This window comes from Equus asinus, chromosome 24, assembly GCF_041296235.1.
Source record: "Equus asinus isolate D_3611 breed Donkey chromosome 24, EquAss-T2T_v2, whole genome shotgun sequence".
Lineage (NCBI taxonomy): Eukaryota > Metazoa > Chordata > Mammalia > Perissodactyla > Equidae > Equus > Equus asinus.
The window spans coordinates 27,386,711-27,411,404 of NC_091813.1; the positions used below are offsets into that span (position 1 = coordinate 27,386,711).

The 24,694-nt window shown below is 38.2% G+C and overlaps 1 protein-coding gene across 1 annotated transcript in view; it reads right to left on the reverse strand.

Annotated features, from left to right (window-relative positions):
• The window catches only part of RNGTT (RNA guanylyltransferase and 5'-phosphatase), a 281,137-nt gene extending 257,344 nt beyond the window's left edge, over positions 1-23,793 (reverse strand). The window contains exons 1-4 of the mRNA XM_044757216.2: positions 23,491-23,793; positions 13,234-13,343; positions 9,689-9,792; positions 9,507-9,595 (exon numbers count right to left, since the gene is read on the reverse strand). Coding sequence (XP_044613151.1) covers positions 9,507-9,595; positions 9,689-9,792; positions 13,234-13,343; positions 23,491-23,554 — 367 coding nt within the window. The 5' untranslated portion in view covers positions 23,555-23,793. The remainder of the gene's footprint in view (positions 1-9,506; positions 9,596-9,688; positions 9,793-13,233; positions 13,344-23,490) is intronic.
• Between the last annotated feature and the right edge of the window lie 901 nt (positions 23,794-24,694).

The following is a 24,694-nucleotide window of genomic DNA, read 5'->3' on the forward strand; positions in this document are numbered from 1 at the left end:
ATTTCTTTCCAAAAAGGGTTTTTGCTACTTAAAAAAACCTTTGAAAAACAGTATCTTAGCTACTACCAATTGAGCCAAACCACCCATTTCTACATTCATAGTAAGTAAAATGCTCATTAATATTTAGAATAAAAACCTTAGTCAATGAACAACGCTCAATAAACAAGAATACAAAAGAACAGCAGACAATAGGAGCAATTTGTGCAAACAGAAATATATGAATCAAAACAGCACACGCAGAAAACGATAAATGAATCAGAGAGGCTAGAGTATGAGGTACAAGAAAGTAACGCCAAAAGCAGGTGGAGACAGTAAAAGGGTCAGAATCCTGAAGAAACCATGTGCACTATACTAAAGAGATTATAAAGACAATGGAGACAGATTCAAGAATTTTAAGCATGGCAACAAAATTATCAGGTTTTAGAAAATCCACTCCAGTGGCAGCTCAACAGAAGATAAAGAGGGAGGAACAATGAAAGCAAGAAAACCAGTAAGGAAGCCATCTCAGTAATTTATTTGTGAGATCCGGATCTGAGTAACAAGGGTCATGATGACGGGGATAGCCAGGAAAGGCAGACTCAAGAAATATTTCAGGTAGAATCTGCAATCTGAGGGGCGAATGACTGTCGGTATTGAGAGAAAGGATGTAAACAGAGTCTTTGTTTCTGACTTGGGTGACTAATTGGGCAGTGGTACCATTTACTAGGTTAGGAAGTACAGGAGTTTACATCAGCCTTACGTGCAAAGCAATGAGTATAGTGGATACGTTTAAAGCCGTTACGGGACTTACAAGTATTTGGAAATAACCGTAAGAAGCTTCACAGAGAGGTCTGATTGGAGTTGTCGATTCAAGAATAATCAGTATAGTCAGCCATGGAAGGGGTCTGCGGTGTGGATAAGATCTCTGAGAATGGGTATGTAAAATAAGAGAAGAAAATTAAGGAAGAAATCTGAGGAAAACAAACTTTCAAGAATAAATGAGGAGGAGGACCATAAACAAAGGTTAAGAATGAACTGTCATGGGGTCAGATTCACCTAGAAAAGAGGAAGTTTCAGGGTGAGTGCTCAATTGTTTAAATGTCACATGATGATTAGAACTGAAAGCCACTATTTGATTAAGAGTCCAGAGGGAGGACTCCAGATTGCAATGAAGTGAACAGGAATAAATGGATTCAAGAATTGATCTTTCAGAAAGTCAGCTGGAAAGGGGAAGGGGAAATACAAAACAGAAAGAAAGGTGTGTGGAGGTTTCTTGGGGGGGTGGTATCGTTTAAAATGAGAGGCTCAGATATGTTTACAGGCTGAGATGGACCTGGTTAAATCAGAGCTTGACAATAACAAAGAACAAGGATGTAATGGAAGTGAAGTTTCTGAAGGGAAGAGATCAGCCTTCAACAGAAAAAGACATCCCTTAAAAATAAATGGCTATAATCATGAATCTGTAAATTCTATCATCTCCATTGTTTTGTAAGAAAGGGGGCCTCAGGGCCTGACCCCGTGGCCAAGTGGTTAAGTTCCCACGCTCCACTGCAGCAGCCCAGGGTTACACCGGTTCAGATCCTGGGCACAGACATGGCACCACTCGTCAGGCCATGCTGAGGCAGCATCTCACATGCCACAACTAGAAGGATCCACAAGTAAAATATACAACTATGTACTGGGGGACTTTGGGGAGAAAAAGGAAAAAAAGAAAAATTGAAAAAAAGAAAGGGGGCCTCAAAAAAGTTACACAAAGATGTCAGCTGTAAACAGACTTTTTATTCAACGTGTATCTTAACCCAACATGTAAATTTCCTACTTCATATTTCAGACCAATTTCAGCAACAAATATTCTAACTTCAGATATGTTTCTCATCTAAACCACTACTGTTTTTGCATCTAATCTTTACTCTAGAAAGATTAACTAAATATTCTTATGACTAGGAAATGTAAGAATAATTGCCAAATAAGTAAGTAAGTCATGTGATGATATATAACTTAAGAAACTACCATTGCTCTTTTAATACCCTTTGTTATGCAAATACATGCAGTTTTAGTTTTATTGTTATGTTATACTTCAAAACACTAACAGATGACTGGATTTTTAAAGTAAGATAAGGGTTAACTTACAAAAACTTTCATCAAAACAAATCTACAGAAAAGTTTGGAAGATTATGTATTTGATGTAAAAAAAAATTCCATTACTTAAGTATTCTACAAGCTTAGTCTGATATGTCTTCAATATTAAAAAAAAAAAAAATAACGTGTTTTTCAGTTTTCCTCAGTTCATTATGAGAATGGGTCCATCTAGTGGCAAGTAAAGCATAGTTTATAACAAAATATTAGCTCGCTATTAACCACTTAAAGTCAACTTCTCACTCAGATTTCTCATTTTCTAGGTAAGCTAATATAATGAAATAAATTTATATGGCATTTCAAAGAATATTAACACTAATCTACATATTAAGGGAACAGTTCTTTTAAAAATCAAATCAAGAGAAGAAACAATCTCCCCAACAAAAGGAGAGAAAGATGAGCTCTAACTATAGAAATACTACACATACTGGATATATGTGTAAATTAGTAACAGGTGACTTATAAAGGGCTGGTAACATTTCTTTTTGAATACAGCCTGATCTCCATACACACAATTTCCTTTCTATCTCACTAGTCAGATAGATTAATTTCTACGATCAAAAAATTTATCTGATCAGTCCAAATCAGTGGTTCTCAACTGAGGGCGATTTTGCCCCCCTACCTCCCCAGAAGACATCTGGTAATGTCAGGAGACAGTTTTTTTGGTTTTTTTTAAAGATTTTATTATTTTTTCCTTTTTCTCCCCAAAGCCCCCTGGTACATAGCTGTATATTCTCCGTTGTGGGTCGTTCTAGCTGTGGCATGTGGGACGCCACCCCAGGGTGGCTCAATGAGCAGTGCCATGTCCGCGCCCAGGATTCAAACCAACGAAACACTGGACCGCCTGCAGCAGAGCGCGCGAACTTAACCACTCGGCCACAGGGCCAGCCCAGGAGACAGTTTTAATTGCCACAACTGGTGGGGTGCCACTAGCATGTAGTGCGTAGAGGTCAGGAATGCTGTTAAACATCCTACAGTACACAGGACAACCCTCCCCAAATAAAGAATCGTCTAGTCCAAAATGTCAATAATGCTGACGTTGAGACACCCTGGTCTAAATGAGCAACAAAAATAAAAACAGAAAAAGGAAACTAACAATTATTAAGAACTTATTATGTGCCAAGTTATCTTAAATATTTTTACTTAATCAAAAGAAATGTTTTTTACCAAAGTAAATGTGTGCTACTCATGAAAATACATATTTACACATCTGTCACTGGTATTTATAACTAGAAACACCTAAAGCAATGAGAGGCATTAGTTAAGCTACGTATCTATTATACACAGTCCACCATTTACCAAGAAATCAGCTATTTCTCTTTTAAGACAAAACAGATTTTTAATTTCTACAGTCCACAAAATACTTATTCTCTTATTTCTGTACATGCAAACAAATGCACTATAGCTCCATAATCTCTTATTTGTAATTATAATTTCAAAAAGACTCTAAAAGAATTAAGACTTCTGGTAAAACATTCGGGGACAAAACCTGACTTGAACTGATGTGACGTTATTTATAATCTATTTTTCCCACTTAGTGTGAATGAATATTCACGTGTTTAATTGCAGAAATGTTAATGTGTTTAATTACAGAATGCTCTCTAATGCCCAGATTATTTCTAAACACTATTTTCCTAAAAGGAACCAGGCTCCTTAGAGAAATAACTGGTTCCAAGTCTGGAAAACATCTTGTGCCAGAAAACAAGGAAAGCATCAAAGACTGATGGGGTGATATCAAAAAGATACAGAAACCAACTTGAAGGGGCTCCCACTGGCCAAGGATGGAGCAATTTGGACATAAGAATAAATAGTAACTGCAAGTGATTTAAATAGATCAACCATATAAAAATTCATGAGTTCATACAGATACTCCCAAAAAATAAAATTAATCAGTCACCACTGGATTTGCTAAGATACCAACTCATTGTTCTGAAAATTGAGAAATAAAAGGAAAGAATCAAACATTTAACTTGTCTTTCCAGTAAAAATGCATTTCAGGATAACCAAATTGTTGAGAAAGAATAGTTCTTTACTAAAGAATTCCAGCTAATACACGAAGAAATGAAAGAATCAGAAAAGTCATCATTTTCAACCCCTAATGAAACACTAGATCAAGGCAACAATCATCCATAGATACTAAAACTATTAGGAAAGAAGTTGCCACCACCTCAACCCACTTATTCATCTTAGTACCACTAAAAGCTCAACAATAAGACATTATGGGCTTCCTGATGTGGTACAAAAGGAACTATACAACATCAACTACGAAGCATTCTTGTCTAAAACCCTAAAACTGAATACAATCATGTCTCTCGATTTAACTACCAATTTATAGGACATACACGAGACAAAGGAACAAGTTAACTGATACAATGAGGAAGAAATCAGATAAATCTAGAATATAGAATATTCTACAGGACAAATGACCTGGTTTCTCCAACAAACTGATGGCATTAAAAAAAGAGAGAGAATCAGAAAGACATAACAACAAAATACAATATGTGGACACTGTTGGATCCTGGTCTGAAAATCCAACCTTAAACATTTTTTAGATAGTTGAGGAAACCTAAAAAGGGACTAGGCTTTAGATGACATTGAGGAATTTCTAATTATTCTGTTTGGTATAATTGCATGGTGGTTATATAAAAACCAAAAATTATCAGTTAGAGATGTATACTGAAAGATTTTTAGTGAAATGACATGATATATGTGATTTGTTTTAAAATACTCAAAAAAATTTGTTAAGGAGAGGAGAGGAAAGATGAAAAAAATCAGCAAAATGGTAACTACTGAAGCTAGATGATGGATACATGGGATTTCATTTTACTGTTCTCCCTACTTTTGGAATGTTTGAAAATTTTCATAATAAAAAAATTAGGGGCTACTGCCCCCAAGGGAGGCAACATGGTAAAAAATTGGGAACATCTGGCCCCAAGGGTTTCAGATAAGGAATTAGGACGCTGTAGTTCTTCCTAAAGATCAGAAAAAGTTTCGGGCTTCTGTGTAAGTGTTTCAAGAACTTTGCATTTCCACTAAGCCCACAGCACTATCCCACAACCAGGCTAACCGCATGAACTACAATTACAACAGCCAATTTAAAAATGATGAAAAAAACCAGCTGTGAAAATAAAGGAGTCTAACTTTTCCCATGTCACAAATGCTTATGCCTGGTCACAAGTATGCTTCAGCAAGAATGTGTGCAAGGCTGATGAAGGTTCCATCTCTGATACTAAAACATGACTAAAATATTGTAAAAGCAGGCCAATATTTTCAGACGCTAAGAACACCTAAACTTGATTCCTTAGTTCCTTTTGTTTGAAAAGGAGTTACCAACAACCAGCTCTAAGACCAGTTTCTGTTATTATCTTCGGAGTATTACTACAATAAATAATTGCCAATATAATCTCTGCTCCAAAACTTGGCAGGCCCAAAGCAAATGTTTCCACTTCAATACACATGAAGAGAATCACTGCAGTGATACAAAGCAAAGAATAGAGAACATATTGTAGCACAATTCTATAATTTTTATAACTCATAAAACAGTCAATTTTGAAATTTTTCCTATCAGTTCTTCCAAGAATACAACTGGACAAGTAATAACAAGGGCTGACTTGTTTTCCTAAACCCAGGAGTGTTAATCTTTCTGAAATCATGACACCTGATTTCAGATGTTAAAACTTCTTGACTGCCCTCCCTTGAATTCCCAAGTATATTTAGCATTTACCCCTACAATGGTGTCTCTCAAATAAGAAAACAATTCGTTTTTAATCGCTCAAGTAAAGGCCTCAATGCTATTTTAGGCTGTATATCTTCTAGTTGTATACCTAAATACAGGTGTATCTATGTGTACTTATTACATATGTTCATGTGAATGTGTAAATATATACACATATACATATCACAATACAAAATGTCATATATTCCCATATTACTGTTCTGTTAAATAACAGTTGCATACTGTACAACATAAATGACCTGCTTTTATCAGATATGTAAGCTATTTCCAGTTTTTTTATTACCAATGAAGCTGTGATGAAATTCCTTTCACATAAATCTTTATGTCCATCTCTGACTGCTTCCTTAAAATAAATTCATAGATGTGGTCTTGATGAGTCAAAGTGTATGAACACATTTAAGGATCTTGAGAAATATCACCAAATTGTCCCTCCAGAGAGGCTGTACCAATTAACATGCTAATTCACCACGTTATATAATCCTTGACATCATAATTTTTTAAATCTTTGCCAATTTGATGAGGGACGGTAATAACATATATATTTCAATGTGTATCTCTTGCTGACAAGTGAGAATGAAACTTTTTCATGTTTCTTGGCTATTTGTACTTCCTCTTTTATAAACCACATTGTCACTGTTTTCCATATTTTCCTATTGAGGAATGCCTCTTTTGCCTATTGGATTATAAAATCTCTTTGTATATAAGAATATTAATTTTTTATGTATCATACAAGCTCCAAATATTTTTCCCAATTTGTCAAGTATCTTTTTGCTCTTTCTGCTGTGTTTTATAATACACAAATTTATTTTCATTTTTATATGGTCAATCTAGAAACCAATGTAGCAACTAATTAGAGATTTGGACTTTGACATCAGAAACTGGATTAAAAACTTGGCTTGAAAATTTATTAGATGTGTGACCATGGGTAAACTACTTAGATTCTCTGAGACTCATTTTCCTTATCTGTAAAATGGGGATACCACCACATACTACATAGAGTTGTGTGAGGATTACCTTTATTCATTCCTTCATTCATTCATTTATAGCTTCCCACCATGTCTGCCAGGCAAATAATAACATTCATTAATAGCAACTGTTACTATTTTCATTAATAGACCACATTTTAATTTTTAACAGCAGTTCTCAAATTTAAATGTGCATAAAAATCACCTAAGACCTTTGTTTAAAAACACTAGATTCCTAGGCTTCATTCCCAGAGTTTGCGATTATGTAGGACATAAAGATGATGTGATTATGTAGATTTGTGATTATGCAGGTTTTTGTGATTATGTGAGGCTCTAAAACACATATTTCTAATAAGCATCCTCAGGTGATTCTGATACACGCAGTCCAGGAACACTCCTAAAAAAGTATTTGTTTATGGATTCTCCCTTTGGTGATATGCTTGGAATAGCTTTCCTTACCCCAGAATTAAATAAATACTGACCTTTACTTTCTCCTATATTCTTATGAGTCCTTTTAAAAATATGTAATGCACCTAAAATGTTTTTTTAATATACTTGGCTAATTGTCTCAATACCACTTGTTAAATAATCATACCTTTTTGAAAAACATCTCTGCTACCACCAGGAAACCACTGTAATTTCCATTGCTTTACCATGTGCTTTCATAACTGGTAAGGAAAATCCCCCATTACTTTTGCTTTTCAAAATTTTCCTGCTCATAATCTTGCCTGTTTGATTTGCCAAACAATTTTTTTGGCACTTAATAAATATTTACTGACTTAATGAAGGCAGTGGGTTTTACAAGACATTAACTTCACAGTAATGCTTCCAGTCTCATTGGGATTTTGCTTGGAATTACATTAAAAATTTGAAATTAATTTGGAAACACATAATGTCCCTGCATTTCTTCAAGTCTCTTAACATCCAAATATATTTTCTTCATAAAGACCTCCTACATTTCTGAATAGCTTTATTCCTTGGTGTTTTGTACTTCTGTTACAGAAGAGAGAAGTAGTTTAGAGTGTGAGCTCTCAACTCAGATTACTTAGGATCTGATCTAAGCTCTAACCTTTACTAGCTGTGTGAAGGACCTTGAGCAAGTTACGTAACCTTTCCAAGCCTTAGTTTCTTATCAGAAAATGGGGTGAAAATAATAGCTACCTAATAGGATTGTTGTGAGAATAAAATGAGATAATGTATGTAAAATCATTTACAGAGTGACTGAGCAGAGAGAAAATGTTCAATAAATGTTAGCCAATATTGTTAATAAGATTAACGAGATCATTTGATAATTATATTTTCTAACTAGTTATTGCTTGTTTGCAGGAAAGTTGCTGATGTTTTCTTATTTATCTGTGTCCAAACACATCCCCTTAAGTTTCTTATTATTCCTAATAGTTTTTCAGTTAATTCTCTGAATGGCGAAAATATTAGCTTTTTAAAACTAAAAAAAAAGAAATCACACAAGAAAATACATCAACAACAAAAAAGTTTTAAAATATCACCAAAAAAATTGAAAGGCAAGTGAATTGGAAAAATTCTCCAACAGCACATATAAGAAGTTAATTTATGGCATCTAGCTATCAGGAGAAAAAATTATTCAATAAGCTGTGCTAAAATGATTGGTTATATGGAAAACATTTAAATTAGATCCTCAATTCAAACCACATACCAATATAAATACCAGAAGGAACAAAGGATCAAAACACAAATCAACCTTAAAAATTCTAGAAGACCACTCCTAGCAGCATTGCTTACAATAGCAAAAAAACTGAAAATAACCCAAATGTCATTTTAAGGAACTGTCATTTTCAGAAAATTGACTTCTTTATTACATTTATCATTTATTGCCTGACTTTCCCCACCCCACTCCCAGCCCACCCTACGATATAAGCTCCAGAAGAGCAGGGATTTTTTTCTTTCTTCTCCGCTGACGTGTCCCAAGAGCCTGTACCTGGCAAAGAGTAGCCGTCAATAAATATCTGCTGAAAGAACTGTCCATCAACAGGAGAAGAAATAAACCACAGTATGATCACATGATGGAATACTACACAGCAGCAAAAATGAACAACAGTTAAATGTATCATCATGGATCACTCTTGGAAATATAATACTGGGGCCAGTCCAGTAGCATAGTGGTTGAGTTCACATGCTCCACTTCAGTGGCCTGGGGTTTGTGGGTTAGGATCCTGGGTGCAGACCTATGCACCACTTATAAAGCCATGCTGTGGTGGCATCCCACATACAAAATAGAGGACGACTGGCACAGATGTTAGCTCATCAACAATCTTCCTCAAGGAAAAAGAGGAAGATTAGCAACAGATGTTAGCTCAGGGCCAATCTTCCTCAACAAAAAAAGAAAAAGAAAGAAATATAATTCTGAGTGAAAAAGAAAGTTTCAGAATAATACAGTATAAAATGCAAAATTATAGAACATAAATGTGCAGTATTTAAGTCAGAGTTTCCCAACAGTACACCCAGTAATTAGGGCTTCACCTTGAAAAACATAAAAATTACAAAAATACATTTATTTTATAGTTCATAAAAGTCTATTACTTTAATAAATACTTCTTGGTGATTACTCTAAAAAGGAAAAAAAAAGGTCCATATCAATTCACTTGCAGAAAAGAGAATGGAAACCCAATTACAAAATAAAATATTCAACAGTGGTAAAGGAAAGCCAAACATACCTATAAGTTCAGGCGGGTTTCTTTCATTAAACCGCTCACACAGACGAATAAATGTCTCAGTGTTCTCAGCTGTAGGACACTCACCATGTCTAGTAATAGGGAAACATTTTTTTTGAAAACAGAAGAGATTTTAAATTTCAGTGAAAGGTTTCAATATTAAAGAATCTTAACGCATGACTTACCCTTTACACTGAAGTTTTATATATTTGATTCCTTCTTTCTCTATGTCGTTTCGGTCATAGAACCTTGAAGTATTTGTCAGGTCCACCAACAAGCCCATTTTAACCTTAAAAAAAGAAAAGAAAGAAAGAAAAAAGGGCAGATTTACTAGTTAAGTGAATTTGTTCCAACACAAGTTGACTAAATGGCAATACTCCAGTTCATCCATCTAAATCGAGGAAGATTTTATGTTCATTCTGCCAATGAACTATCGACAACACAAGTATCACTTATCCAAGTCTTGTTCAAGGCACTAGAACTTAGCAGGCAGTAAATAAAATAAATTAACCCCCTAATTAATGATAGAACAAGGACATAAGCAAAACAGACTGCACTTCAACATCACAAAAGTCCACCTAAAAAAGCAAACACCGATGTGGTTTTCTGCATCTGCCACTCCACCTATGATTTATTAGACAAGAGGGCTAGAGCAGAGACAGCATCCTTCTGAAATGCACCCAACAAGCTCCAGGCACACGTGAACCCAGCATTCTAAGGGCTATCACTACATCAAATGTTAGGCAGTTAAATTCTAAAGCGAGTAGATAGGGTAAAAGGTGTGTAAAGTCTACATTCCCTTGTAAATCCCTTAAGTAATCAATAAAGAACAGTACACCTGGTCATATTTGTGCATCTCATTGAAGACTTAATCCCATCTCCCAGCCAGTTTTTCTTCCTGCATTAGAATAAAAATCCTTATTTCTTCTATTCACTACCTGAAGAAACGGCTTGTGTTTGGGGGCCATTTGGTTTGAAAAATCTTTAACAACTAGAATCACATACACCCTGGCAAGATAGTCTCACTAAGCAAAGCACACCCAAACTGAGCCAAGTGAAAAGACAGTTAATTCGCACATCTTCCACCTCGTTCTGAAGCATGTACTCTCTGGGAAGAGTGGCAAGAGAACCAATCCGCATTTTTAACTGTTACTCTTCTCTCCTTTTTTTTACTGAGTATGTATTGTAGGATTCGCCTAAAGGAGACTGGTCTATATAACGATTCAACTCCACTGTTACAGAGAAAAAATGGCACAAATATTTAAATTTCACACAGGACAAAACAGACAAAATTGTGTGCTTCTAAACTATAACGAGCTGCCATGAGGCGGCATTTCTCCAGACTCCTTAGCTCATGTGTAGATGAGAGCTAGGTCTACCAACCAGGTGAGCTCGTACTTCAGGAAATGTATTTCTGATGGTATTTTCTGCAATCTGCCCCCTGGGCCTACTTCTCTTCCCTTCTCCCATAGCTTCTGCAGTAATCTTAATTCCATCAAAGGATATATACTGCCAAACACAAAGATTTAGATACCATGATACAGCTTCTCAGCGAGTCAGAATCAGAACCCATGTTGTCTGTCTCCAGGTCCAAAATAAGAAATCAATGACAAGTGGAGATGAGCAAGAAAATATGAATTGTCTAAATACATAGGAATACTTTAGCCAAGGAAACTGAGAAACTGTGAAACTGTATTGTGTGACTTAATTGCAATGAGCTCCATATATAGGTATATGTATAAACACGTGTGTGCTGTGCCTGTGTGGATAATGTGTTTGTGTGTGAATGCATCTGTTTGTATACACATGCAAACACATATATATTACATATATGTATTTATTTTCAAAATAGATAATCCCAATCCATGAAGTAAGACTAATAATAGTATCTACCTCACAGAGTTGTTGTGAGATTTAAATGAAGTTCTTACTCTGTGCCAAGCACTATTCCACATGCTTTACATGCCCTAATTTTATTTACAAATGAGGAAACTGAAACGTGAAGAGGTTACATAACTTGCCCACGAAGCTGTAAGTGGCAAACCAGAATCCAAACCCAGGCTATCTGGCTTCTAAGCCCAAGCTCTTAGCACACTGCCTAGGAAAAATTTAACACTCTATAAACGTTAACTATGATTTTCAATATGATTATTGATAATAAAAATAAAAAGTCTACAAGTAAGCTAAAATAAAAGATATAAACACATAAAGACTCAAAACTACACTGAGAAAAGGGATGAGTAAACAGGTTTTCAAAGTCCAAGTGGCGCCTTTTCTATCCCATGATAGGAGCCTTGCACATAAATGGCACTATGGGCACTAACACTTGCTGAATGTACTAATATAGCATACAATAAAAGACTACCAAGAATATAAAACAGAAGAGTAACAATGATGGGTGTTATTGGTTGAATTATGTCCCCTAAAAAGATATGTTCAAGTCCTAACTCCCAGTACCTGCGAATGTGACCTTATTTGAAAATAGGGTTACAGAGTCTTTGCAAATATCATCAAATTCAGATGAAACACTGGATTAGGGTGTCCTTAAAAGAAGGAAAAATTTGGACACAGACACAGACAGGGAGAATGTCCACAATGAGGCAGACACAAGTGATGGAGCTGCAAGCCCAGGAATGCCAAGGATTGCTGACAATCACCAGAAGCTAGGGGAAAAGAATGGAAAAGATTCTTGCTCCAAGCCTCCAGAAGGAAGGAACCCTGCCAGCACCTTGACTTGAAGCTTCTAGCCGCCAGGACGGTGAGAGAATAAAGCTCTGTTATTTTGAGCCACCCAGTTGGTGGTCATCTGTTACAGCAGCCCTAAGAAACTAGTACCATCAGTATTATGTCAGAATATCGCAAAAAAGTTCATTTACGAAAACAGTTTGGCACTTTCTTGTAAAACTAACCATGCACTCGGCAATCAAACGCTTAGATATTTAATGCAGAAAAATGAAAACTGAAGTTCACACAAACACCTGTGCATAAATGTTCACACAGCAGCTTTATTCCCAATACCCCACAACTGGAAACAATTCAAATTGGTTAAATGGTTATTTAACCATTCAATGGAGAATGGTTAAATAAACTCTGGTACATCCATACAACTGAATACTATTCAGCAATAAAAAGGAATGAACTTTTGTTGATATATGCAACAACGTGGATGGACCTCAAAGGCATTACACTTAGTGAAAAAAGCCAGTCTCAAAAGGTCATATACTGTTTTATTCCATTTATGTAACATTCTCAAAATGACAAAACTGCACAGCTGGAAAAGAGATGAGCAGTTGCCAGCATACAGAACAGGGGTGGGAAGATGGGTCTGATGATAAAGGAGTAATAGCACGAGGGAGTTCCTCTATGGAGATGGAATAGTTCTGCAACCACCACACAGATCTGTACGTTGCATCAAACTGCACAGAACTACACACATATACACAGAAATGAATACATATAAAAACCAGTAAAAAATAAATAAGGTCTGCAACCTAGTCAACAGTTCTGTACCAATGTCAGTGTCCTCTTTTGATATTGTACTACAGTTATGGACAATGTCACCATTTGGAAAAGCTGGGGGAAGGGTGCACAGAACTCTGTACAATTTTTGCAACTTCCTCTAAGTCATTCAATTATTTCAAAACACAAGGTTTTTTTTTTTAAAGCCACCTGAAGAAAAAGAGAATAATAAAGTACACTAAATCAGTATAAGTAATGTTTTGTTTCTTACCTTCAGACTCTTTAGATAATTTGAGAGCATACTGGGATGGAACCGATTTTCTTCAGCAACTTGACTATCGTATCTTGGTCCTAACATTGTCTTCAGAGGTAAGAATCTTCCTAAACAACATTAAGATAGGTAACGATTTTCATTAAAGAAACTGTTTCAGATTAAAACTTTATAATTAGCAATTCTTAAAATCACTTTCTTAAAATGTTTCAACTGGAACTGTTCATGAAACACTCTCAATCTCAACTTATATACTTTAAAAGGTACTGCCCCCTTTGAACTTTTAAGGACAACATAAATTCTAGAAATTAACTATCAAATATAAAAACAAAAGAAAAATTACGAATGAATAGAACTTCCATAAAGGCTCAAGTTCTAAACTACTACATTAAAAAGTTATTGCCTTAACACCTTTAAAGACATGGTACCAGAAAACTGATAATGGAGTGAATTCAACCAATTCTTTAAAATTCCTAATTGTACTTTTTTAATATGAGGTTGGAATTTTCTCCATCTTATAGACCCTATCCTACACCTCAGGATAAGGATCACGCTGAGAAGCAGGCTAACCAAAATCACTCCCCAATTATCAGTGACTATAATTTCAGCAAGCAAGACTGAACTTTTTGGCCTTTTTTCCTGAATCACACTATACGCATAAGGGAAGTCATCTTATACAATCAATTCTAAAATCACCTATTCTACAACTAGAAGGACCCACAACTAAAAATATACAACTATGTGCTGGGGGGATTTGGGGAGGAAAGAAAAAGCAGAAAAAAATAAAACTAAAAAATAAATAAATAAAATCACCTATTCTAACTGATTTACATTTTAAAACACAAAATCAATAAGAATAAATATCTACATAAAATAATATCTGAGTGAATTTTAACATCTATCCAGAGGTTTTAACCTAAAATTCACAAAATGATAATTTTTTCAATTTTTATTTTCTACAAAACCACTCAAGATCACCAATAACCATCACACTGCTAAATCCAATGGTCAATTCTCAGTTCTCAAACAACTGATTACTTTTTAATTCAACAGGGAGCTCCTGAATCCCTTTTTTCATTTGGTTTCCAGGACACCACATCCTCTTGGTTTTCCTCCTCTCTCTCCGGCCCCCCTCTTCAGTCTCCTTTACTGGCTCCTCCTTATCTCCCTGACTCCCCTATCTTTAGTCCCAGGGCTCTGTCCTTGGACCTCCTTTCTATCTACACTCACTCCCTCAGCGTCTCATCTAATCTCATCTTTAAAAGCCATTAACGCGCCGTGACTCGCTAACGTGCATGTCCAGCCAAACCTCCCCCTTAACTCTACACTTGGACATCAAACTGCCTACCTGACTCAGAGTCAAACAGACGTCTCAGACTTGATATCCAAATCCGAGCTCTCGATATTCAAACTCCAAAAACTTCACCTCTCATGGTCTTCTCCAACTCAGCAAACGGTAACACCATTTTTTTAGTAACTCAGCCCATAATTTTCAGAGTTATCCTTGACTCCTCTCTTGCATATCCCATGTCCAATTGATAAGCAAATCCTATCAGATCTCTCTCCAAAATATATCCAGAATCTGACCACTTCTCACTACCTCTAGAATCATCTCACCTAAATTATTCTACTTCACTTACTTTACTCAACAGATATTTAATGAATGCCTGCTATGTATCAGGCATTGTTCTGGGTGCATGGAATACATCAGTGAAAAGAAAAGAAAAACAGATAAAAATCCGTGCCGTCACAGAGATTACATCCTATAGGGGAAAAACAAACCATAAATAATAAACATACTAAATAAGTAAACAGTATGGTATGTTAGCAGATTCATCCCATTAGACCCTCTCTCCTCCTCACTGTTGCCTCCAACATCCAATCCTGATTCCATTAGCTCCTCTGGTCTTCGCTTTCCTTCTGAGCTCACTGCTGAGTCCCCAGCTGAACATCATAATCAGTCCCCTCTAAATACCCTTAACCTCCTTGGTCCTCCCCCACTACTCGGTCACACGCACCTGAGAAAAGGCCATACCTCAATAACCCAACCACCTGACTTCTATGGGCCTACAGGGATGCAGCTCAGGGCTCCTAGAGAAAATCCCACAGCACAGCAGATGGGTGACACTACAAACCATAACCACCAATCTCAAAGGCAATCCTACCACACACCACTAACTATCTTCTACGATATCTTATCTACGATAAATAACCGTTTCAGATCTTTTCCTCATTCATAAAATATACCAGGTTTCCCCACCCCCTTTTCAACTCACAGCTTTATGCTATACCTCGCTGAAAAGATAAAAAGAAACAGAAACCATAATAATAAAAGCTAACTTTAAATGTCTGCCACATATCAGGCACTGTTTAAAACATTTCATATAGATTAATTCATTTACTCCTACCAAAAACTAAATACTGTTTTTATCCCCATTTTACATAAGGGAAAACCAAGGCAAGAGAGATCAGGCAACTTGCCCATTGTCACGCTTCTAGTAAACGTGAGAACAATGATTCAAACCCGGGAGATGTGAACGGAGACTCCATGGATGGAACCACTATTCAACAACGCCTCTCCCCAGCAGGCAGAAACTTGCCTCGCCCCTGCGCTTCATCTATAAACCTTTCTGCATCTGAGTCCATCTTCTCTTTTGTGCCCTCTCCTTCCTCGCATTAAAGGTCAATGCCCTCCCTCTGCTCTGGATTCCCTCCCATTTTGCTTTCTCAAGCACCATCAATCAACCCTTCCTCCCTTCCACGTTGTTACCGACTTTTCTAGCATCTTAACATCTCAGCAGCATCGCATATATCTGAGAACTCCTTCCTTCTTGAAAAATTCTCTTGGCTTCCATGACACCAGACTCCGTTTATTTCTACCACCCATCTAACACCACCTCCAATTTCTGGCTATTCCTTCTCAACTCCTTTATTCCCTCTACTCGACTTCTAAATGCTAGGTTTCTGTGGGTTCCATGCTGGGCCTTCTCCTCTACTGTCTACGCTCTCTGCCTGGAAGGCCTTATCCACCGCCATGGCAGACACAAGGCTACCTATCTGTTCCCCAAATTCTATTTATTTTCCTCTTCCAGGGCACACAAAAAGACTCCTTTTCTCAGAGTCTCTTGCAGGTAGGTGAGGGCCATGTGACTGGCTTCTGGTCAATGGGATATGGGCAGGGGTGAGATATACCACTACTAAGGCTGGCCATAAAACCCCCAGAGAGATCACCTATTCCTGCTCTTCCCCTTTGATGGCAACCTTAGAGGTCACATGTTTAAGAGGACAGCATTACAAGAAGGAAAGAGTCCAGAGAAGAGTTGCCCAGGAAAACAGCCTGACACACAGTGTGATATGAGCAAGAAATAAACATGTTGATTGGAACCCTTAAGTTTGGGGAGTTGTTTGTTAGAGAAACTAGCATTATTTATCCTTACTAATCAACTACCACGTCTTTAAATATTGTCTTTATGCTGACAATCCTTAAAGGTACATCTCCAGGGACCAGCCCATAGGCATAGTCATTATTGTGTGCTCCACTTCTGTGGCCCAGAGTTCGCAGGTTCAGATCTCAGGTGTGGACCTATACACCACTCATCAAGCCACACTGTGGCGGCATCCCACATACAAAACAGAGGAAGACTGGCACAGATGTTAGCTCAGGGACAATATTCCTCAAGCAAAAAGAGGAATATTGGCAATAGCTAGCTCAGGGCTAATCTTCCTCACCAAAAAAAAAAGTATATCTCCAACTCAAACTTGTTTGAACATATATCCAACTGTATACTCAACATCTCTACATGAGCAATCAGTATCTTAAGAATACCTCTTCCAACTAGCTTCTCCCCCAATAAGGCCTAATGATACCAATCACCCCACTGCACAAGCCGGAAACTTGGACTCAATTTTTACTCTCTTTCCCTCATTCTAAATTCAACACCAAGTTCTGTCCATTTTCCCTCTTTAATATCTCTCAAATCAGCCTACTGCTCTTCAACTCTACTTCTAAACCATCGCCACTGTCTTTCACCTGGACTACCACAACAAGTTCCTAACTAGTCTCCCCACTTTCATTCTTGTCTCCTTCATTCATTAAACACAGAGAAATCAGAGCAAGCTTTTTAAAACTGAAGTCAAATCATCTCATCTCAATGTTTAAAAACTCCAACGGTTTGCAATGTGCACTTGAAAATTATATAAATATTAAAAGTCCTCATCACACCCTGCCAGCCTGTATGATCTGGCTCATACTCTCAAATCTCATATCCTCACTTTCAGTCCAAGATCTCTCCCACCATCATTCTATCCTAACATACAGCTTTTCCCAAAAAAATATGCCTCAACTATCTAGCAAACGTCTATTTACTCAAGCTAATTCAAGTATCACTTTCTCTGAGAAGCTTTCCCCTTCTTCCCTCTCCATCTCCTCTTCCCCAAACTCAAACAAAAAATTACATTTATTACCTCTGGCATCCCGTAATATTTTATAATAGTCATTATTGCATTTGTTATGACAGAACCGTGTTTAAAAATGATGATTCGCAGGCACACAGATCAATGGAACAGAATTGAAAGGCCAGAAATCAAACCACACATCTATGGACAGCTAATCTTCAACAAAGGAACTGAGAACATACAATGGAGAAAAGAAAGTCTCCTCAACAAATGGTGTTGGGAAAACTATATAGCCACAAGTAAAAGAATAAAAATAGACCATTCTTTTACACCATTCACAAAAATAAACGCAAAATGGATCACAGACTTAAACGTAGGACCTGAAACCATAAGACTTCTAGAAGAAAATATAGGCAGTACACTCTTGACATCACTCTTAAAAGGATCTTTTCAGACACCATGCGTTCTCAGAGAAGGGAAACAGCAGAAAGAATAAACAAATGGGATTTCATCAGACTAAAGAGCTTCTACGAGGCAAGGGAAAACAAAAACACAACTTACCAACTCAGAAAAAATATTTGCAAATCATATATCTGACAAAGGGTTAATCTCCGTAATATATAAAGAACTCACAGAACTCAACAACAAAAAAAAATCAAACAACCCGATCAAAAAATGGGCAGGGGATGTGAACAGACATTTCTCCAAAGAAGATATACAGATGGCCAATAGGCACATGAAAAGATGCTCATCATCAGTGATCATGAGGGAAATGCAAATCAAAACTACACTAAGATATCACCTTACACACATTAGAATGGATAAAATGACCAAGACAAAAAATAACAAACGTTGGAGAGCTTGTGGAGAAAAAGGAACCCTCATACACTGCAGGTGGGAATGCCTACTGGTGCAGCCACTATGGAACACAGTATGGAGACTTCTCAAAAAATTAAAAATAGAAATACCATATGACCCAGCCATCCCACTACTGGGTATCTATCCAAAGAACTTGAAATCATCAATTCAAAGAGACCCATGCGTCCCTATGTTCACTGCAGCATTATTCACAATAGCCAAGACATGGAAGCAACCTAAGTGCCCATCGACTGATGACTGGATAAAGAAGATATGGTATATATACACAATGGAATACTACTCAGCCATAAAAAAGGATAAAATAGTCCCATTCACAACAACATGGATGGACCTTGAGGGTATTATGTTAAGCGAAATAAGCCACATAGAGAAAGACAATCTCTGTATGACTCCACTCATATGTGGAAGATAAACAAACATATGGACAAAGAGAACAGATTAGTGGTTACCAGGGAAAAGGGGGATGGGGGGAGAGCACAAAGGGTGAAGTGGTGCATCTATAATATGACTGACAAATAACAATGTACAACTGAAATTTCACAAGGTTGTAAGTTATCATAACCTCAACAAAACAAAAAAAGAAAAAAGAAAAAAAAGAAATGATGGTTTGCTACTCCCATGAGACTACGTGCTCTTTAAGGTGAGGAAGTGTATCTTACTCATCTCCCTAGCCCCAAGGATTGAAAGTAGACCCTCAAATATTTGCTAAGCAAAATGACTTCAAAGTCACCATCACTATCACAAGACTGTCTCATATTCCTACTCCCACAGTTAGTTCCTAGTAAGTTCTTTACACATAGTAGATATGAAATAATTTTATATCGAATGATCTACCCTTAAGAAATGAGAAGTTTGTTTTCTTCAAAGTGTTCGCCTGAAATCTATCACTCAAAAGGAGAAAAAAAGAATTCTTCAGAAATAAAGCTTGGCCTATCTCCAGAAGCTCTCTCTCATTGGAAGTATGTTTTAATTAGAGAAGGTGACTTCATTGTGGAACAGATTACATATAATTAGCACCATCTTTCTGATTCAGGAAAATTAGGAACTTCTAGTACTCATAAAATGCATCTTAATATTTGAAATGAGAACATTTAAGCAACTATAATAAGCTTTCTTAAATATGCAAAATAGCAAAGAAATTATAGAATAAGAGTGGATAACTTTTATAACCAGAAAAAAAATAAGAGGAAGAAATTAGGAGGTAGACAATGAGAATGTGACTGATTCCTTCTTTTTCACTTAAGTTTATAAGAATATAGCTGGTATTTCCTGCTCTGCTACTGTAAAACGCTGCTAACCCTGCATTTACAAAATATACAACGAGGCATGAACACTTCTAGGGCACAGAGAGACAGAACTTTAAGGGAAATTCAGAGAAACTTATCAAGAATTCTATGCTGTATTCACTTTACTTTCTAATAAGCCTCACAAACCGAAGCAACACTGATTACTAGTAAAGATCCAGTTTTGCTGTCAGGAGGCCTGGGGTTCCATCCAGGGACCACAATTAATCAGACAGGTAAGCTTAGTGACTCATCAAACCACAACAACTCTAAGAGTCTAGCTTCTGGGAGCCAAAGGATTCCAATACAATAAAAAGGAAAAACTTATTATTTCTGACCCTGCATTCCTAGCAGAGGGAGAAAAACAGGCACACAACTCTATTTCTCAGACAGGTATAAAGCTGCCTGGAGCTTAGCATCTCTCCTGCTGCTGTCTACCCCCAGCCAGCGCCACATTAGTCCCATTAATCTGACAATAAGTCAGTATTCTGATATATGTCATTGGCATCCGGCAGATTATACTAAAATTCTGATTTTCAAACTGTTTTTCTAATTCCAAATAGAAAATATTTACTTTAACAAGAATTTTGGGGCCGACCCGGTGGCATAGTGATTAAGTGCACACCTTCTGCTTCCGTGGCCCGGGGTTCGCCAGTTCGGATCCCAGGTGCAGACACAGCACCGTTTGGCAAGCCATGCTGTGGCAGGCATCCCACAAATAAAGTAGAGGAAGATGGGCACGGATGTTAGCTCAGGGCCAGCCTTCCTCAGCAAAAAAAGAGGAGGATGCGCGGCAGATGTTAGCTCAGGGCCAATCTTCCTCAGAAAATTAATTAATTAATTTAATTTAATATGTCTAAAAAAAAAAAGCCAAAAATTTTTTAATGATTTTTTTTCTTATAAATCAGTGTAGCAAATAATTCTAATGAAAGGATCCAAGAAAACAGGCTCCAGGCTAGAAAAGCAGCCAGATGTCTAAGTTTAGATGTTTCTTCATAACTCTATAGGGAAAACCAGATGTAAAAAGAAAGGATTCAATACTAAGAGACAGAAGGGGGGAAAAGTCAAAATGGCTGGAGACTGAGACCTATAAAGAAAAGTGTAAAGAACTGTGATCAATTCATTTGAAGAAGAAAGTACAATGATTATCAAGTACAATCGTTTTCATTACAAGTGAAAACGCATATAAAAATGATTAGAACATAAAGAAAATTATTTCATATTTCATTACAGAAAAACATTTCCTGGGGCTGGCCCCATGGCCGAGTGGTGAAGTTCACGCGCTCCGCTGCAGGCAGCCCAGTGTTTCATTGGTTCGAATCCTGGGCAAGGACATGGCACTGCTCATCAAACCACGCTGAGGCAGCATCCCACATGACACAACTAGAAGGACCCACAACGAAGAATATACAACTATGTACTGGGGGGCTTTGGGGAGAAAAAGGAAAAAAATAAAATCTTTGAAAAAAAAAGAAAAACACTTCCTCACCCCAAGATTTGCTTAGATTATCTTTCAATATCACTTTTATCCAGTGTTTATATGGCTTTATTGACCGAGGGTTTTATACAAAATGTGAACAAAAGCTGACAAACCAGAAGAATCAGAAAACCCGAATAAAAAACAATTACCGAATCTCTTCTTCCAACAATTTTAAGTAACTAGATAGATGTGTACATAATTGAGCACTCAAAGCTCACTACAAAATCCTTTTTATTTCAAAACACCTTCAGAAAAAGCAATAAGTTGGAGTTAGTTAAAATTTAAAATTTTGGGGGCCAGCCTGGTGGCATGGTGGTTAAGTTCACACGCTCCGCTTTGGCAGCCTGCGGTTTGCAGGTTTGGATGCTGGGCATGGACCTATACACCGCTCACCACACCATGCTGTAGTGGCATCCCACATACAAAATAGAGGAAGGCTGGCACATATGTTAGCTTAGGGACAATCTTCCTCAAGCAAAAATAGGAAGATTGGATGCATCGGCCCAGTGGCGGAGTGGTTAAGTTTGCACGTTCTACTTCGGTGGCCCAGGGGTCACCGGTTCAGATCCCGGGTGCGGACATGGCACCGCCTGGCAAGCCATGCTGTGCTAGGCGTCCCACGTATAAAGTAGAGGAAGATGGGCACAGATGTTAGCTCAGGGCCAGTCTTCCTCAGCAAAAAGAGGAGGATTGGCAGCAGATGTTAGCTCAGGGCTAATTTTCCTCAAAAAAAAGGAAGATTGGCAATGCATGTTAGCTCAGGGCCAATTTCCTCACCAAAAAAAAATTTTAACTTTCACTCTCCAAAAGAAACTGTTATGAAAATGAAAAGGCAAGTCACAGATGAGAGAGAGGATTTTTAGAAGCATATGTCCAACAAACGACTTGTATTTACAATATATAAAGAACTTTAACAACTCAACAAGATAAACAATCAATTAAAAAAACAGAAAAAGATTTAGACACTTCCTAAAAGAAGATATCTGAATTACCAAGAAGCACATGACTTTTCAACATCAAACCACAGTAAGATATTACTAAATACCTATTACAATAGGTAAAATGAAAAAGACTGGTCATACCAAGTGTTAGGGAGGATAGAGAGTACACAGAACTCTCATACACTGATGGTGGAAATGTAAAATGTTATCGCTTTGGAAGAGAGTTCGGCAGTTTTTTAAAAGGTTAAATGTACACCTACCATATGATCCATTCCTCTCCTAGAGATTTACACAAGAGATCTGAAAGCATATGTCCATACAAAGAATTGTACAGGAATGTTCACAGCAAGTTAATTTCTAACAGCCAAAAAGGGCAAACAATCCAGATGACCATCAACAAATGAACAGATAAATAAACTATGGTGTATCCATAACAATGGAACACTACTCAGCAATAAAATAAAAAAGGATGAACTACTAAGACATACAAGAACACGGATAAACCTCAAAATAATAATGCGTGAAAGAAAGCAGAGAACTACGCCCAAAAAGGAGTACATGCTGTTGCCATTTATTTTAAAAAATTGCAGAAAATGCAAATTAATCAATAGTGACAGAAAGCAAATCAGTGATTGCCTGAGGAGGAAAGGATTACCAAAGGGAAGGAGGAAACTTTGAGAGGCCATGGTTACGTTTACCGTCTTGATCGTAGTGATGGTTTCATGGGTGTTTCACACGATGTGTGTGTGTGTAGTCAAAACTTATCAAACTGTACACTTTAAATTCAAAGTTTGTCAAATCCAATAAAGATAAAAAATCCACAATAAAAGTCATAAAAAAAAAAGGAACTCCAGTCTCAGTATCGATCCACTTCACCGCTAGGAACTGCCCCTCCTGCTCTTTAGCTCTCCTCCTCCTCTAGACCGACACTGATCCCTTCCCCTTCCGAGAACCTTAAAAGGTTCACAAACTTCTAAGCTTCAAAGTACTGCCCACTGTGTTCTCGGGTCCTCAGCTCCTGCCACACAAACCTCCTGTCTACCTTCCCGTTCGCAATACTTGATCTTACCGGGGGCATCTTACTGGAGAGTGACAAGTGCACCCACCCACCGATCCACCTCCTCCAGTCTATGTTCCCAGACACTCATCCACTAAGCTTCATCCAACCCAGCACATCTCGGTCCCGAATTACCACTAACAGGCACGAAACCACCGAAACCTGCGCCCACCCCCGGGGCCGCCGGTGCGCGGGGACCCGAACACCCCCTGTCCGGGTTACCTGCCACCGGCTGGCCCCGCCGCGGACAGTTCAGCCACCGCGGCGGGATCTTGTTGTGAGCCATGTCTTGGGGCCGCGCAGAGTCGCCCCCTCCAACAACGTTCGCCGTGCGTCCGCCGCCTCCTCGCGGTCCGCTCCGCACCAGACGTCCGAGACCCCCGAAGCCCAGCGGGGGTCCGAATCCCGGCCGCTCCTACCCGGGTTACGTCAGGGGCGGCGCGCCACTTTCATTCAGGCTCAACTCCACCGCTCTAGGCGAGCCCACAATGCACCTCTACTTCCGCCCCCGAAGGCCCCGCCCCCTTCTTTCCGAGGTCAGAGGTGAAGAAAGAGAAGCTCGGCGGAGGGAGAGGAAGGAGTTAAAGCCACAGCCAATGAGAGGGGCGGGTCTTCCCTCGCCCCGCCCCGCCCCGCCCCTCCCCCTCGCCCGCCTAAATCCCAAAGCGCTCTTAGGACAGCTTTGCGCATGTGCAGTTGCCCTTGTGCTGGCCCCTCAGAGCGACGCGTGTTTTCTTTTCCCGTCTTGACAGCCAGTAGAAACCCCAGAAAATGAAAGGGCGTCGAGCCTCTTTCCATGCGTAGACTCGTCCGCAGCTTTCATAAAGGCATCTGTTTTACTAATGAAAGGGGGCTTCCCAGCGCTGTCCCACCTCAAGAGCCAGATCACCCTTTTTTCTGCCAACTTGGCGTCCCGGCAGGATCTGGGTTTGATTTGGAATTTGGGAAGTTCTCCCTGATGTGGATCAAGGGAACGGGCTTTAGAGAAATTCTGAGGGCGAGAGATTGGAGTACCAGAAATGAGGAATTTCTCTTTGGGGGAGTACTTCTAAGGATGCATGAAGCATCTGAAACTAATCCCGAAACATTTTTTGAGAGTTTTTCTTGTATATTTCTGCAGCACAGTTTCAAAGCGTATTTGCGAGTCTCGGAGGGTCCATGCCTCAGAAGTTACTAATGTGTATTATTGGCAGAGGCAGGAATGGTTCGACGCAGTACCAGTATGTGGCGGGGTTCTCCTTCGCCTTAGCAAACAAGTGGTCTTTCCTCTGGAGTTAAGCAGGGGCGATTGGACGCATTTTATAAACTACATCCTGTAATAAGACTTTCTGTAGTTACCAGACAAAATTAGTGAAAGTATTAAATATAAAGCTGGATGATGGCAAATTAATTATAATAGAGCAGTTTGGTTTTAATCACCAATGCT